Here is a 15,069-nt window from a genome sequence, read left to right as displayed (position 1 = left end):
TATGACCTTCACCGACAAGAATAAAATTTGGTCAGCATCACCATAAACATCATCAGGAGCTTAAGAATATGTTGAGTTGGCATTTGTAAAATGAAAATCATAGACACAGAGGGGACTTGCTGGGCTCCATTTAATTCACTACAACTTAGATATGGAACTGGCCAAAAGAACCAAGTCATTTCTATCATGGCAGCGGATACTCAAATTTTGATATTTCCTATATACTACAAATCTATGTAAGGAGAAACACACATGTGAAGGCATCATGCCAAGAACATGGTAAGCCCTTCAAAATGCTGGTCTCCCCCTCTCCTTCCTTCTTCATAGACAACATAGTACTGCGTGGTAGAGTTACTGTTTTTCTATTTTAAAGAGATGATACGTACAGAGTTCCAATTCAAAAGTCATGTGATTTTTAAGGTGAGTGGGTCCAGCCTCAGCAGGAGGACTGGAGTTTGTCTTAAGTGAATTTAAAGCAGGAGTGATTTAGACAGTATTTCTCCAACTAAGGATTTCCAGACCCTTGAGGTTGGCTAAGGCACTTATTTGGGTGAGCTTTTCTGCCATCAAAACCTGGAAATGAAAACAGCGTGATGGGGAGAGATATAAATTTAAATTAAACGTATTGTTTAAATAAACAAGACTGCCGTGGGCTCTTCATATCCACTATACTGTAGAATGTGGTCACTTCTCGGTCCTTCTCTTACCTACTAGCAGCATTTGATATAGGTGATGGATCACTCACCTCCTTCACCTGCCTTCTGGATTACTCATCAGCCTTCTCTGTCCATTCCTCCTCACCACCTGCACCTCTATAGGTGAGGGCGCACACAGCTGTCTCCTTTCCTGCTTCATCAACAGTCTATGCCTTGATGATTTCATTCAGCATTCACTTCCATGCTGACAATCTTCCAATGTTTATCTCTACTCCGATCTCCTCCTTCAACTCAGACTCCTGGGCTCAACCGGCTACTTCACATTTCCAATTGGATATCTAACAGACAGCTTCAATTTCACACATCCGAAAAAAAATGAACTCTTAATTTCCCTCCAAGACTCATTTGTACTGGAGCCATCCATGTGTCAGCAAATGACAACTCCTGCATTGAGGTGCCCTGGCTAAAAATGTGAGCTCACCTTTGACTCCTTTATTTCTCTCATACTCCATCCACATCTAAGTCCTCAGTAAATCCTGTTGGTTTACCTTCAGAATATAACCTCTTTTCACTACCTTCGCCTCTGTCATTCTAGTTCAAGCCACCACCATTTCATACCTAGTTTACTGAGATGTTCTTCTAATTATTCTACCTATTTTCATGCTTGCCATCTTTAGTCTATTTTCAGCTTAGCAACCAGAGGGATTATTTAAAAACGGAAGGCACATCTGTCATTCTTTTCAAAACCCTTATATGGCTTCATTTAGAGCCAAACCCAAAGTCCTTGTGATGGGCTACTGGCTCTTCCTGACCTGCCTACCCCTCCCCACACATCTCACGTGTCACCCCTATATCACTTCCCCTCAACCCCACGCTCCAGCCTCACTGGTGACAAGGGGCCTCCTCAAACACTCCACGCAGTGTCCACAAGGGGACTAATTCTGCTTGGACCAATCCACCCCAATGGGTGCACAGCTTGCTTCTTCACTTTATGTAGGTCTCTAGTCAACTGTTATCTTCTCAGAGGGACCTTCCTAACCAACCACTTTATACGAAATAGCAACCTCCAATCTTTCTCTACTTTCCCTGAATCACTCGTATTTTCTTCATAGCACTTACCACTTATTTATTATTCATTAATAATAAATAAATGATACTGATTTATTGTCTCCCTTCACTAGTGTACACACACTTAAGAGACTGTTGCATCATCAGTACTCAGAATAGTGGCAAACAGCAGGTCTCAATAAATTTTTGTGGAATGGGTGAACTGTTGAATGTTAATCTCCACAACAACTCTCTGAGGTATTCTTATCCTCATTTTATAGGTGAAGAAAAGAAGGTGCAAAAAAATATATTAACTGTCCACGATCACAAGTTGGTTCGTGAAAGGATGGGACTTGAACCAAGTGCTATAGGGCTGTCCAGCCTACATCTTCTACTCTTCCCGAGCTACAGGCATCCACATTCTAGAAAATAACTGCCTCCTGGCTTGAATGAGTGTAGTTGGGATGCCGGTGTTCATGTGCTCTAGGGCTCAGCACAATTCTGACCGTACGTTGGTCTCTCCAGCTGACAGCCACTCAATTCCCTGTAAATCCTGCAAAACCTAATCATCTTCTTCTTCTGTTTCTCCAAATGTTCACAGTGAAATCAAAAGAGTCTGACAGTGAAGAACATTTTGGGTCACAGGGCACTTGCTGTTTAGGGGGGGTTGGGTGAAGGTGGGTGTGGGAGGGAGATGCTGGGGCCCAGACTAAGCAAGGTGGGTGAAATTTTATTTTCTTCCCCCACCAAAGCAATCTATAGTAGAAGTGTAAGATGCAACCATTTGGAAATGAGAAAATTCATGGGAGCAATAACCTGAGAACAGGTGACACTGGATGTTATGTGGGAGGAATTACAAATCCCCTGAGAACCAAGAGACTATTTCAGGTAGACTGATCTCTTGGCTGCCCCCATCCTCCGGCAGAACAAAATAATAATGTGACATGACACCTAATTCATGAAACCTAATTCCCACATTCACAGGCACTTTGCTTAATTTCACAATAGCTAAATATCAACTGTTCATCAATAAATATTCATGGCTATGACACATGTGTAATGCCAGCATCCGGGAAAATACTTTTAGCATGCACGGCTGACTTCATTGTGTTTTGAATATTCACTAGGAAATGTGAGATTAAAAAAATCAACTCTGTATAAACTACCTTGTAAATTTAAATTACAACTATTTAAGATGGATTTTTTAATTGAGAATATTATGAACAGTCAACATTAACATTTCTTCTATGGTTTTAAATAATTTCATGAAATTTTTATGTAACTTCTTTTGAATTGCCAAAAACAAAATACTTAAGGAATTTGATTTTATATATTAAAACTCTAAAATTATAGCACAGAAAATAGGTTACTGGTTGTCAGGACCTTGTGATAGGAGGCGTTGACTACAAAGGCACACAAGAGAATTTTGGTGGTGACAAAATTATCGTGACAGTGATGCAACTTTATCTATTTGTCAAAATTCACAGAATTCACTAAAAAGGGTGAATTTACTGTATGTAAATTACACTTCAATAAAAACAATATTAAAAAATCTTAAGCATTCTAAAAACTATAACTCAGTCTTCATAATCGACCTAGACAAGAGTCGGAGTTCAAGGATTTATTTTGGCACAGATGCCAAAGTGTAGTTAATGGGATTTTTAAATTCAAATACTTTTTCATCTTTTAAAAGCAAAAAAAATATAATAATAATAATAAATGGAAAATCAATTAAATGTGGACCACACACAGTCAATTCCACAAAATCTATTTTGGATCTTTTTTCTTTTCTTTCCTTCAAATTTTCTCCCCAAACCCCAAAGAGACCTAGAAACCTGAGTTAAGAACTAAGAAGAGCCCAGAGTGGGCCCTGTCAGTGTTTACACTGGTAAGGAAGCCAAATTCTTGCTCTGGAAGCTGATTAAAAGCAAGTCTTCACTCTCAAAAATGGTGAATCAAAGTATAGAACTGATCTGGCTAATTCACAAGCACCCGAAAACTACGGAACGTAATGGAAGAGTTTGGGCCGAGTTTTCCACTGTGGAGCACGGTTTGATTATAATACAGCACAGCGCCTAAGGGATGCCCAAACTCAGATGGAAAAAACGTATCTTTTCTTAAAGATGCATTGATTTCTGGCATTGATTTGGAGAAGTAGTATCATAGGAGGTGAGCTTTTAAAAATATGAAAAAAAAAATCACATCTGAAGAGTGACAATGATGCCTTGAGTTCTTTTCTCTTTATTTCTTTAAATTTTGCAGAGATGCTATTATTTTATGCAGTGTTCCATAATGTTATGCTTAACTATTTTTCATAATTAAGGCTTGGTTAAAAAAATGAAGAGCGGGAAAGATTAGTTTTATACAATATAATGAGTTGCATATATGTTACAACCCGGCTACAACACCTAAGTAGTTAAGAATCAGTGTTGGTGGACAGAGGCAGAGGGGTGATGGAAATCTTTTCTATCTTGACTGGGATACACGTTATACATTTCCCAGAACTCACCAACCTGCATCTTCAAACTATGTGCATTTTGATGTACATTAAACCTCAATTAAAAAATATATCACTGTTGAACTATAGAGTGAGGACTTTTGTGAGTAATGAAAAGGTAGAAATTCAGAGTCTTCTTGGGGCAGAAGTGGGATAAACATGTGAGATAACCAATTTCTTTCACCTTGCTCAGCTAATCTCAGTGCTGAATGCTGAAATGCTGCAACCTCAGCCAGGAAAGGTCTGTGGCAGAAAGTATGTGCAGACACACAGAACTGTCTGAGAAAGTGCTGGAGTCTGACGGGGGTGCTGTCGTGGACGTTCCGAAGTGGACCAAGTTGCTGGTTCCCAGCTGGATTTGGATTTCCATGTCTCCTGCTTGGATTCGCACGACCCTTCCCACAACAAAGTAATCCTGGGATTCGACTGCCTTAATCATGAGACAAGCCTAGAAATAGGCTTCCAGGGCTGGAGGCTGAGTTCACCAGCCCTCAAAAGCAGCCAATGGTTTTTTGTGCTCACTTATCGTGATTCCCACTCACGGTTTAATAATATTTATGCACATGGACTCAAGACCATAATATAAGAATTCTAACCTCAAAGTGGAAAAAGCTTTCTAGCATAAACAAGAGCTACTCAAAGCGTGTTCTGCTGATCGGTGTCACTGGTCCATGATTAGATAAAAGGCTTGCACCCCAACGAAAGTGAACTACATCACTAGGCTGGTGTTTAGTGCAGCTGACGTTTTCTTCATAGCATGACTTTGTTGATAAGGAAACAACCCACGGTTTACATTCAGGCATAAGTCCCTTATGTATCGTGGGCTGATAAAAGGTTTGCTGACTGGCTCTTTCAAGTAGCACTGCTATAGCTTGGTGACACTTTAAGAAAACAGAAGACAGCAGCACATTCATTCCAAAATTATTTATTGAACCACTTGGTGTATACTAGATGCTGGGCGGTAGCGGCAAAGGAGCTAAGAAAATGACTAAGACGAGGTATGTGCACTTCTGGTAAGGCTTCTGCTAAAGTAATGCTATCATTGAGATCATCCATACCAATCTTACAGATTGGCATAATACCAAAGTCATGGTTTGGGGGAATCCTGGCGAAACTGCTAAAATCCCTTTCTGGGTACGTCAGCCTTGTTGGATGTTGAACATTTGAACATCCTTCTTCCTAAGACATGCATGTGTGAGACACGTAAAACTGGTTTGGTTCATGATCTCTTTCTCCTCCTTTCCCTTCTGGCACAATAATCATCAATGAGAAGCCAGACTGATAACATTAGGGATCCCTATGCCAAGCCAAGCTTCAGTTTTATAACAGTGCTGGGAAAATGACAATCTGATGAGAAGAACAGACTGGTTTGAGAGTCTGAGTATGAAAGAATGTGTAAGAGACTCCAAAAATGATTCCATTTTTTAAGAAGAAAGGGAGAGGTTTACAAAAACTTAGAAAAGTTAAGGGAGCAGGGCAGAGGGGATGGTAGCCTTTCTGAACATAGTCTCATTTGTCAACAGCTCAATTAGAATGAGATGCCCAGATGTAATCCTTCAGAACACAGGTGGACCAGGACCACCTGCGCCATTGACAGTTCACCTTCATCAATGTGCCCCATGATTGGACTAGCCATTTTGGCAGTCACATAAAGAACTTGCTATCAACTCACAGTCCTAGGTCTGTTTCCCATGAGCTGCTGTTAAATCAGGTTTCCCCAATCCTGAACTTGTAACACTAATTTTTTCCCCCCACTAAATGCAGAACTCCACTAAATTTCATCTTGTTAGTTTCCAACCATGGTTCCAGATCCATGTTCTCCCTTGCCTCTCAGCTCCCATTCCCTCTTCTCTTTCTCTCACCTTTCCCCTCAGGTCCCTTCCTGCTCTGTCCCTCTCCTCTCTCTTTCTTTATGTCACCAAACTTATTTACAACCTCTCTTCCAAAAATACGATCACCCTATCATCCACATCTTCCAGTTATCTAATGAAATACCAAACAGGACCGAGATAATGGCAAAGTTTAACTTGGAACCAGAGACTTCATTATCTCATGTCTGGGTAACTGCAACCACCACGTCAGCGGCCTCCATGGCTGGAATCAATTTTCCTTCAGACTGATTTTTCTAACATACATCACCAATCATCCTCACTCTCAAATCCTCCAGGCACTTCCTACGGTCCATGAGGCAAAGGCCAAATGCCTTGTCATGTCATCTGAGGTGCTCCGGAATTGCACCCCACCTGGCTCTCAGCCTCATCCCATCCCCTTCCTTCCAGGTTTACAATGGACATTTGCATCTTCTAGCCTGGGGCAGCCTCCCCTCCAGTCCTGCAAACTCAGCACATCCTTAAGGACTTGGTTCAACTCTGATCACTTCTCCAAGGGGGAAGAAGTAATACACTATCTTGGTATTCCCATGGCACCCAACTTTGGCCCCGAGAACCTATTTACCTTCTTGTGTTGTAGTTATTTCTCACACTTTTTTTTTTTTAATGATATGCCCAGCTAGAAGCACAGCGCCTGTCACACAGAAGGCTCAATGGCTCAATATAATTTTTTTCAGTGATTAGCTAAACTACCTTAGAGCTGAAATTACCCCATAAATCAATACCTATGAAGTATGGATAGACGATGGATATCTTCTGAGTTTGAATCCTCCTAGACTATAAGTTTTCCTCTTGCTGATGAGGGCAAGGCTTTTAAATACCTTATGTAAATCCACATAAACTATTCCTATACTATCCCTCATCTTTCCTAAATCTTCTAACTTTCAAAAGGCAAAAATAGCAAACTCTCTTTTCCACTATGACGGAAACTAGAATTGACATAAATAGCAAGAGCAAAGTAAAATTATACTCTGACAACTTGAATGAATGGATGACAGGTAATGAATTCAGTTTACTCAAAATAACTATATGGTCTTAGTCGAGTTACTTAAATTCTTTAATTTTTTAGTGTCTTCGTGTATAAAGTAGGTTTTTAAACTATTAGGTTGGTACAAAAGTAATCACAGTTTTTGCAATTATTTTTAACCTTTTAAACCGCAATTACTTTTGCACCAACCTAATAAATAATCTCCAGGGTGACTCCGGTTTCTAAGAATTTAAAATTCTTTAACATGGAGTATCTATTTTGTGAGGTCTTGGAGTGAGAAAAACCCATAGGGCAGAGGTTCCCTCCCCTGGGAGAAGACTATAGAGTTACTGGGGATTAGAGAACCATGAGATGGGGACCTCAGTGTAACGGAACCTTTTTTATGATTTGGTCACTGGCTGGCAGAGGATTATACCAGGAAATAAGAACTCACCCTCAGTTTGCATAGAGGGCAGGATTGTTCTTGGTTTGTGTCCCTAAGTATATAATGATACAATTTAACTCTCTATAACTCCTAAGAGTCAACAGAATAAAAAGTGCTTCCAGCTACCAAAGCGAAGTCAAACCCAGCACAATAAAATTAGTTTCACCCGGTGGGTGTCCAGCTCTAATTATGTAACAGCCTCTAATTATAAAATATAGTCAGCTTCAGAAGAATGACCGTTAACGTCAGCATATCATTAAAATTAACAGTTTATTTGCTTACTGTTGTTTGTTTGGAAAAAGTGCTAATGACTGCTTTGGATATATGCACAGGTGTAGGAATATGCAAGGGTGCACACACAGGAGGAATCTGGCATTTGAAATCTGGCAGACATTCAAATTTTCAGGACATAGTAGCAAGTATTTTGGATGATATATTCATATTTAATTCAATGAAGAGAAATGAATACTTGCCAGTGAGAACAGAATAAAATGAAAAGAAAATGGGAACGAGCGAAGCATATGTTAACAGCCAAAGCTAGGAGAGCAGGGAGAGGACAGTGGGCGTTTGGTGTACAGAGACTGAAAGCTGAAAAGGATTCCAGACCAATACTGGCTAAGCCTAGAGGTCTCCTCTTTGGAGAGTGGACCTTTAGAGGTGTCTGTTTTCCATGACATTTTGTTGTGACATGGAGCAAGGGACAGACAACCTTCCTGCCATCAGAGAGACAGAGGAAGAGACAGGAACGCTGATGGGCAAGAGACTGTTACCTCACTCAGCATAATTTTCTTGTGGACATTTCTATCAGTGCAGGTACTGTGTTTCCCCGAAAATAAAACCTAACCGGAAAATAAGCCCTAGCATGATTTTTCAGGAGGACATCCCCTGAACATAAGCCCTAAGCGTCTTTTGGAGCAAACCTTAATATAAGACCCAGTCTTATTTTCGGGGAAACATGGTAATAGGCAATTAACAGCTAAATTAACAGAGCTTGAGGCTCTGTGGACAGTTTTTTAGACTCAAACTTCTCCTGGGAGATGAGCAAATACAATCAGAAATAAACTACAAGAAGATTCTTTCCTTCTTAAGCTGCCTAGTCTGCATGACACGGTGTTGCAGAAAAGGCTCATACTGGAGTGTGCCCTGGTCTGTCTCTCTGAGCCCACTCACAGCCCTGCCCAAACCATCATTTACCAATGGCAGCTGTCCCCAAGTACAAGTTCAGAGTGAGCTCTGCCTGAAACTGCCATCATCATTTTCTGGCCACTAATGTTACAGTATGCTAAGTGGGAGGAGTGGTGAGACTCACCGTAATGAAAACAACAAACAAAAAACAAACGAAGGTTTTCTCGATCGCCACTAGGAAATTAGGTGTCATTCTCCTCTTTGCCAGTTGCACAGCTCACTAAGAACAGGGAGTCAAAGCTGATGCTAAGGAGAACACCCGCTGTGGGACTTGGGTATGCGTTTATATGTTCACAACAGTAACCAATATGGTGCATTTTGTCATTTTTTTAAATAATAAAAGACATACAAAGTAGCAAATTCAATAAGAGCTATGATTCAGGATTTCTAATAGTAGCAGGAGCTTAGATTTTTAAATATTTAAATAAGCCATAGGTCTCCAATCACTTTAAATTTTATTCTAAAATTCACAGTGGCTGAATTATTAAAGAATGGTTCACATCAGTAACCCTACCTCTCCAGAAAACACACTTTTTCAAAGTCTAAGTTTATAGAGCTTGGCAGGATTTGGAAATGGGGGCTGAGAGATGTCTTTGCTCTATTCTGTGACTATGAGTATGTGTATTCTAAACTTGCTTCGGAATAATGCGTTCACCTGTTTCCCAGGCAACTAACAGGATTTCTGAGCTAAGGCCCTGTAACCTATATACATACATATCTCCTTTATCCTATATACATTGAACATTAAATAATTGTAAAATAAATGTATTACTCAGTTAAATATTGCCCTAAAGACTGTCACTGAGCTTCTTATGCCTAAAGACGGTATAGTACAGGGAAGTACAAGAACTAAAGATGGTTTTGTGTGTACATGTGTCAGTGTATATGAGTATATACAGAAACTGAGCATTTGATATCTGGCTCACATTTGAATTTTTAAGTCATTGTAGGTAGTCTTTTGATGGTATATTCATAAGTGACGTATTCATTTTTAATTAAGGAAACAAAAACAGCCTCTTGCTAGTGAGCACAAAATAAAATGATGAAATGGGAAGGAGTTAATTCAGAGATTAATAGCCAAAAAACCTGGCAGAACTAGGTGATGAGTACATATAGTAAAGCAGCGAGAAAAATATTCTGTTTTAATGATAGAACAAATCCACGATTAAAAGTAATATTAAATTGTTTTGTTGTTTGTAGATGCTTTTTTGTCATTCTTGGACCTTCTTTAACTTTTCTCTTACATATGTCCATATTGATGACATCTTATTTTCACTTTTGGTTATTGGGCAACCGAGCTTTCTTTGGTTATTGTTTTAGTTCACAAAGTATTTTTTGTCTTTCTTCCTCACAAATGGAAATCAGGCAACAATCACTTTCTGAATTACCTGGCACTAGAGAAAGGACATCTAGCATAATGTTAATCCTTTACAAATCCATCTTTACAAGATGAAAAAGTGGAGTAATTCCAAAATAAATCTTAATTATTGTTTAATGTCACACTGTCATACATTATTTTCTATTCTTTTTAATATAAAGATATTTCAGGTATTTTCTTTCTATATATGAAATGAGTTGTGTTTCTTTGCCTATAAATAGAATTATATGCCTTGAATGGTTTAAAAAAATAAAGCATGTGTCTTCTCAAGAACTTCTTTACAATTTCTGAATTCTTTTATGCCTTTCTTTGTGAAAGTAAGGTAATGTGAGGCTAAAGCTAGGCTTAAGAAAGCTTCTAGGTAATATGCCTTTTCAACTAACCTAGGAAGAAATGGCTCAAGATTTTAAATTATATGTATGTTATATATATTATTATATTGTATTATATTACATATATTATACATATATACTTGAATATTAAGATTTTAATTCACATAAAACTATTAAGAATCCTATCTTTTTACCTGGAATGCTCCACAAAGTTTTTATTATTATTACAACTGATTCAAAATATCACTCCGAATCTAACTCTATGGGATCTAAATGACTAACCTAGATGCCGAGATAACAACTTAAACAGTTTTCATAACACGGCAACCAGAAATTAGATCCCTTACTATTTTTTAATCCAGGTAATTGCAAATCTCTTTCTTTCTAAATCAGTATGTTAGGTTTCTTTGTCCTGCTCACAAAACACAGGAAGAATTTGCTTTGATAGAAAGTAACTAAGACAAGAACACAGTTTCTACTATGAAATGCAAATTTCCCAAACAATAGACTTTCCTTTCAAAATGTGAGACAAAGGTCACAGTCCCTAAATTGCAAGAGTTAAGTCCAAAGATTTAACAAAGGCCCTCAAAATACAACCTCAGGATCCACAGTATTTAATTCTCTTGGATGATGTTTCTAAATATTTTAATGTGAATGATCAAGTGAGTAGTGACAGATTTTTTGGCTCAATAAACTTCAATAACTAAAATGATCTGTTTTAGATATATTACTACTACTTAAAAATGACCTCATATACTGCCCTGCCCCAATGTGAAATAAATAGGAGTATTTACCAAATCTTTCTTTCTTTTAGAATAAATTTGCTTGAACTTAGGTTCTCATCCTTCCTCAATTCACCAGTGAAGTACTTGTTTGAGCTGAAAAGTACACATATGAGTTTACCTAGACAATGACCCCAAACCTTAACGTAGGATGTTTAAGAAAATTGCATTTTAAATATGGTCATCACATTTATTAAATTTAAATTTCGAAATTTAAATGTAGAAAGAAACATATATTCTCTTCTGATATTTAATTTTCTGGTTTTATACCTTTTCTGATTTTTCCAAACAGAAGCCATTCTTGTCTTTGGATGATCCTATTACACAGTAATTTTCCGTAATTTTTAATAAGGTATTCTTATAAGCAACTGTTTTCTTAGCATGCTGACAGACTTACAATATACTACATGTTAGTTATTTTCTGTGTATACTGTATTCATACTTCATACACTAAACTGAGACCCTTCCACTGATCAGAATCCTGCTTTGGGATTTTAAATGACAGCAACAAAAGAGATCACCGAAAAGTCTTGGGCATGCTTACAGAAAAACAAATAAAGAAAAAGACAATTGTTAAAAGGCAGCTGAGAAACATTAAAAAGAAGGGTCCTGAAATAAGGTGTCCATGGAAGTGTCCCCATGACACTGGTTTATTGAACAACGAGACAGAACCGAGCCTTCCTACTTTGGCAGAAGTGGTTTTGATGTTGTAGAAATTTAAAAAATCATGTATCTTATCATTTCTGCCGTGAGCAGATTCCAAGACACTCCAGGCAAAGAGAAGACACGGCCCTTCCCATGTTAATGGTGGTCTGCACGGGCTGAAGGCTTACCTGGATCGCGCCTCCCCTGGGAGTGCGGGGTCACCAGAGTGGCTCGGGGAGGCTGGCTGCCGAGGTGAGGAGAGGGGCACGCTGGGCATTTGCTTTGGGGACCTTGGCACTTCACTGAAGGAGCAGTCTCGCCCAGAGAATGGGAAGGATGAGGAACTCTCAACCGTGGGGGGCAGGTCACGGGCCTGCTGCCCCATGGCACTCAGCTGTTGACCTCGTCTTTGGTTTTCCACGTTGAGCAGCACCTCTGTGTCAGAAACACCATATTCCTGGGATTCAGCCACACAGGTCCTGAGCCCTGGGATCTCAGTCCTGGAGTATGCAGAACTCAAATCTTTGCTTGACTCAGCCAGCCTGTCACTTTTTCCTCCCCTTTTCTCAACAGTATCAGGCTCCCTCCTGGACTTGGTATATCGAGACAGAGATTCAGAGTCTGCTTCAGAATCCAGAGATAGCCCATATTTTTCTGCCAGTTGCCGTCTCCTTTCTGCTTTGTACCTTGCGATTCTTTCAGCTTTGGACTCAAGACCCTGGGTATCCATGATACCTGAACTATAGAATGATTCACCATGGACACCTGAGGTTTCTGTGCAGTGTTTGGGTCGAGTCTGCTTTTCTAAGGAAGAATCAGAAGTTTCTTCCTCTTCATTTGATCGGCCTACAAGAAGATCACAAGGATAATAAACAGATTTAAGTAAAGATACGAATGTACTGTACTCTGCTCTGTACACAATACATACTTAAGCATCCAGGCTGTGAGGCCCAGTTTCTCACACAGGTGTAGTTAGTTAGCTAAAATGGTTTCCCCAGGATGCTGAAGAGGTCTGAGATCTGCAGTGAAACCCTGGAAGGCTGCAAATGTTCTGTGGGCTCTGCAAACCATGTAAAGCACGGGCTGAACTAAAGAAAGCTCAGTCCCTCGCTCCCGAGAACTCTTTCTTTAGTCCTTCCTCAGTGCTTATTTCCCCTTATTGATTTACTTTTATGTTTTTGAGTTTAATATTTCATGTGTGAGGCCAGAGGATGTGTTCAGAGCCCTCTAGAAAAGATAACAGATAATTTGAACTGCTGTAATTTGACAAGTGAGGGCTTGTGGTTTCACAGGCTCTGATAGTAACCATAACAATAATGGTCCATGTCAATATTCACCAGGTTGTTGTTATGTGTGTGTTTTTAAAACAGAAGTGGCTTTTTCCAATTATAGTACATATGCTGGATGAGAAAATGTCTACTATGAAAACATAAAAAGGTAAAACCCCAAAGCACCAGTAATCACTAATACATAATACTTGATAATCAACAAACTGATAATTTGCCAAACATTTCTATATATTCCTTCTAGTCTTTTATATAATTATATTGTCCTTTTTTCCTACATAAAATAATTCATGTTTTATATAACATTCATTTCCATATAAAACACTTTTCTATATTTGGAAATCTTATTTTGAAGACATCATTCTTTTAAGACTTCATAATATTTTATCCAACAGGCATCCATAATTAATTTAACCCTTCTCAGATTAGTGGGCATTTGTTTCTAACTTATAATCCGTCGATTTTCTGATAACTATCACAATAGACTTGTAAAATTGTTTTATCAGAAAGCATATTATTTTAAGACACATGCTAGATTGTCAAAATAATTGCTATGAAATCTGCATCGAGTTCCACTTGAATCTGCAATATATACTCTTTACAAACATTGAGCATTCATTTGAAAAGTGTCCTTTGATTACTAGAAGAAAATATATGCACCTTTCAATTATTTAGTAGCCATTTGTATTATCTTTTTCTTCTCTGGAATACCTACCTGATCAAGCTGATTGCTCTATATTCTACCATGTTCCCCCGAAAATAAGACCTAGCCAGTCAGCTCTACTGTGTCTTTTGGAGCAAACATTAATATAAGATCCGGTCTTATTTTACTATAAAATCGGATATAATATAGTATAATATAATATAATATATACTGAGTCTTATATTAATTTTTGCTCCAAAAGATGCATTAGAGCTGATTTTTGGCTAGGTCTTATTTTCAGAAAAACAGGGTATTGATTCATAGTGTCGTTTTTATTGGTTTGTGTAAACTCTTATAGGAACATGAGCCTTTCTTATTTATAAATATTTTCAAACTTGCTTGTTTAATTTTTTTGTGAAGTCTACATGTAAAATTGTCTTTAAGTACAGATGTTAATTACTATGTAGTCAAGTCAACTGATCTGATCATTTGTGATTTCTACAGCTGTTTCTGTGTTTTGAAAGTCCTTTTCTATTCAACTTGAATTAAATATTCACCCATGTTTCCATGTTTATAATTATTTTCTTAAAATTAGTCATGTAATTAATTGGAACTTATTTTTGTGTTCAAAGCAAAGCGAGAAGAGAAATATGTTCCCTTCCCCCACCCCACTACAACCCATTTTCTCAGTATCATTTTATTACAGAATCTTATTACAGAATCTTAGTTCTCTAGCTTTCTTGCCATAAAAGATCAGAAACCATAGAGACAAGCAAACCGATAACATCATGAAGTGAGGTCAACAGCCCTCTCTGAGGAAGAATCTAGAAAACACTGGCTATAAAAAGCAGCATCATGGAGCTGCAGAGCCAGGGACAGGGGTGGAAAGAATAGCCCTGTATGGGTCACCCTCTCCGAAGGTCAAGTTGAATATTTGATGCCCCTAACAATGACTGAGCAATCAAGGAAAAGCTAAGTCATGTCTGACATATTGTATATTATGAAATAAATATGGAATCCATTTAAAATTACATATATTAAAATAATTGAAATAGAATGTTTATGCAATAAACAGGTAGAGTAAGAACCCTAACCATTTAAGGTCCAGCTATGCCCTTAACATTCCTTCCTAAGAGCAGCTGAGCCCCGTGCTGGGCACCTGGGCATTCTGTTTAATCCTGTCTCATTTAGTCCTTTACCAAACAAACTTTTACTAAGGACCTCTGACAGCAAGCTGGTCCTGTGCCAGGGCCCCGAAGGTGAGAAGAAAGAGACATAGTCTCTGACTGTGAGGGGGTCCCAGGCTAGAGGGAGAAA

General features: G+C 38.5%; 1 protein-coding gene across 19 annotated transcripts in view; it reads right to left on the bottom strand.

Moving 5' to 3' along the window:
• The window catches only part of SVIL (supervillin), a 222,548-nt gene that overhangs the window by 66,898 nt on the left and 140,581 nt on the right, over positions 1-15,069 (bottom strand). For all 19 annotated transcript variants that reach the window (XM_033105614.1, XM_033105615.1, XM_033105616.1 and 16 more), the window contains one exon: positions 12,012-12,669. In XM_033105614.1, the coding sequence (XP_032961505.1) occupies positions 12,012-12,669 (658 nt within the window). The remainder of the gene's footprint in view (positions 1-12,011; positions 12,670-15,069) is intronic.

This window comes from Rhinolophus ferrumequinum, chromosome 5, assembly GCF_004115265.2.
Source record: "Rhinolophus ferrumequinum isolate MPI-CBG mRhiFer1 chromosome 5, mRhiFer1_v1.p, whole genome shotgun sequence".
Taxonomy (NCBI): Eukaryota; Metazoa; Chordata; class Mammalia; order Chiroptera; family Rhinolophidae; genus Rhinolophus; species Rhinolophus ferrumequinum.
Note: the sequence above shows the minus strand (reverse complement) of the source record. Positions and strands in the feature narration are given on the sequence as shown.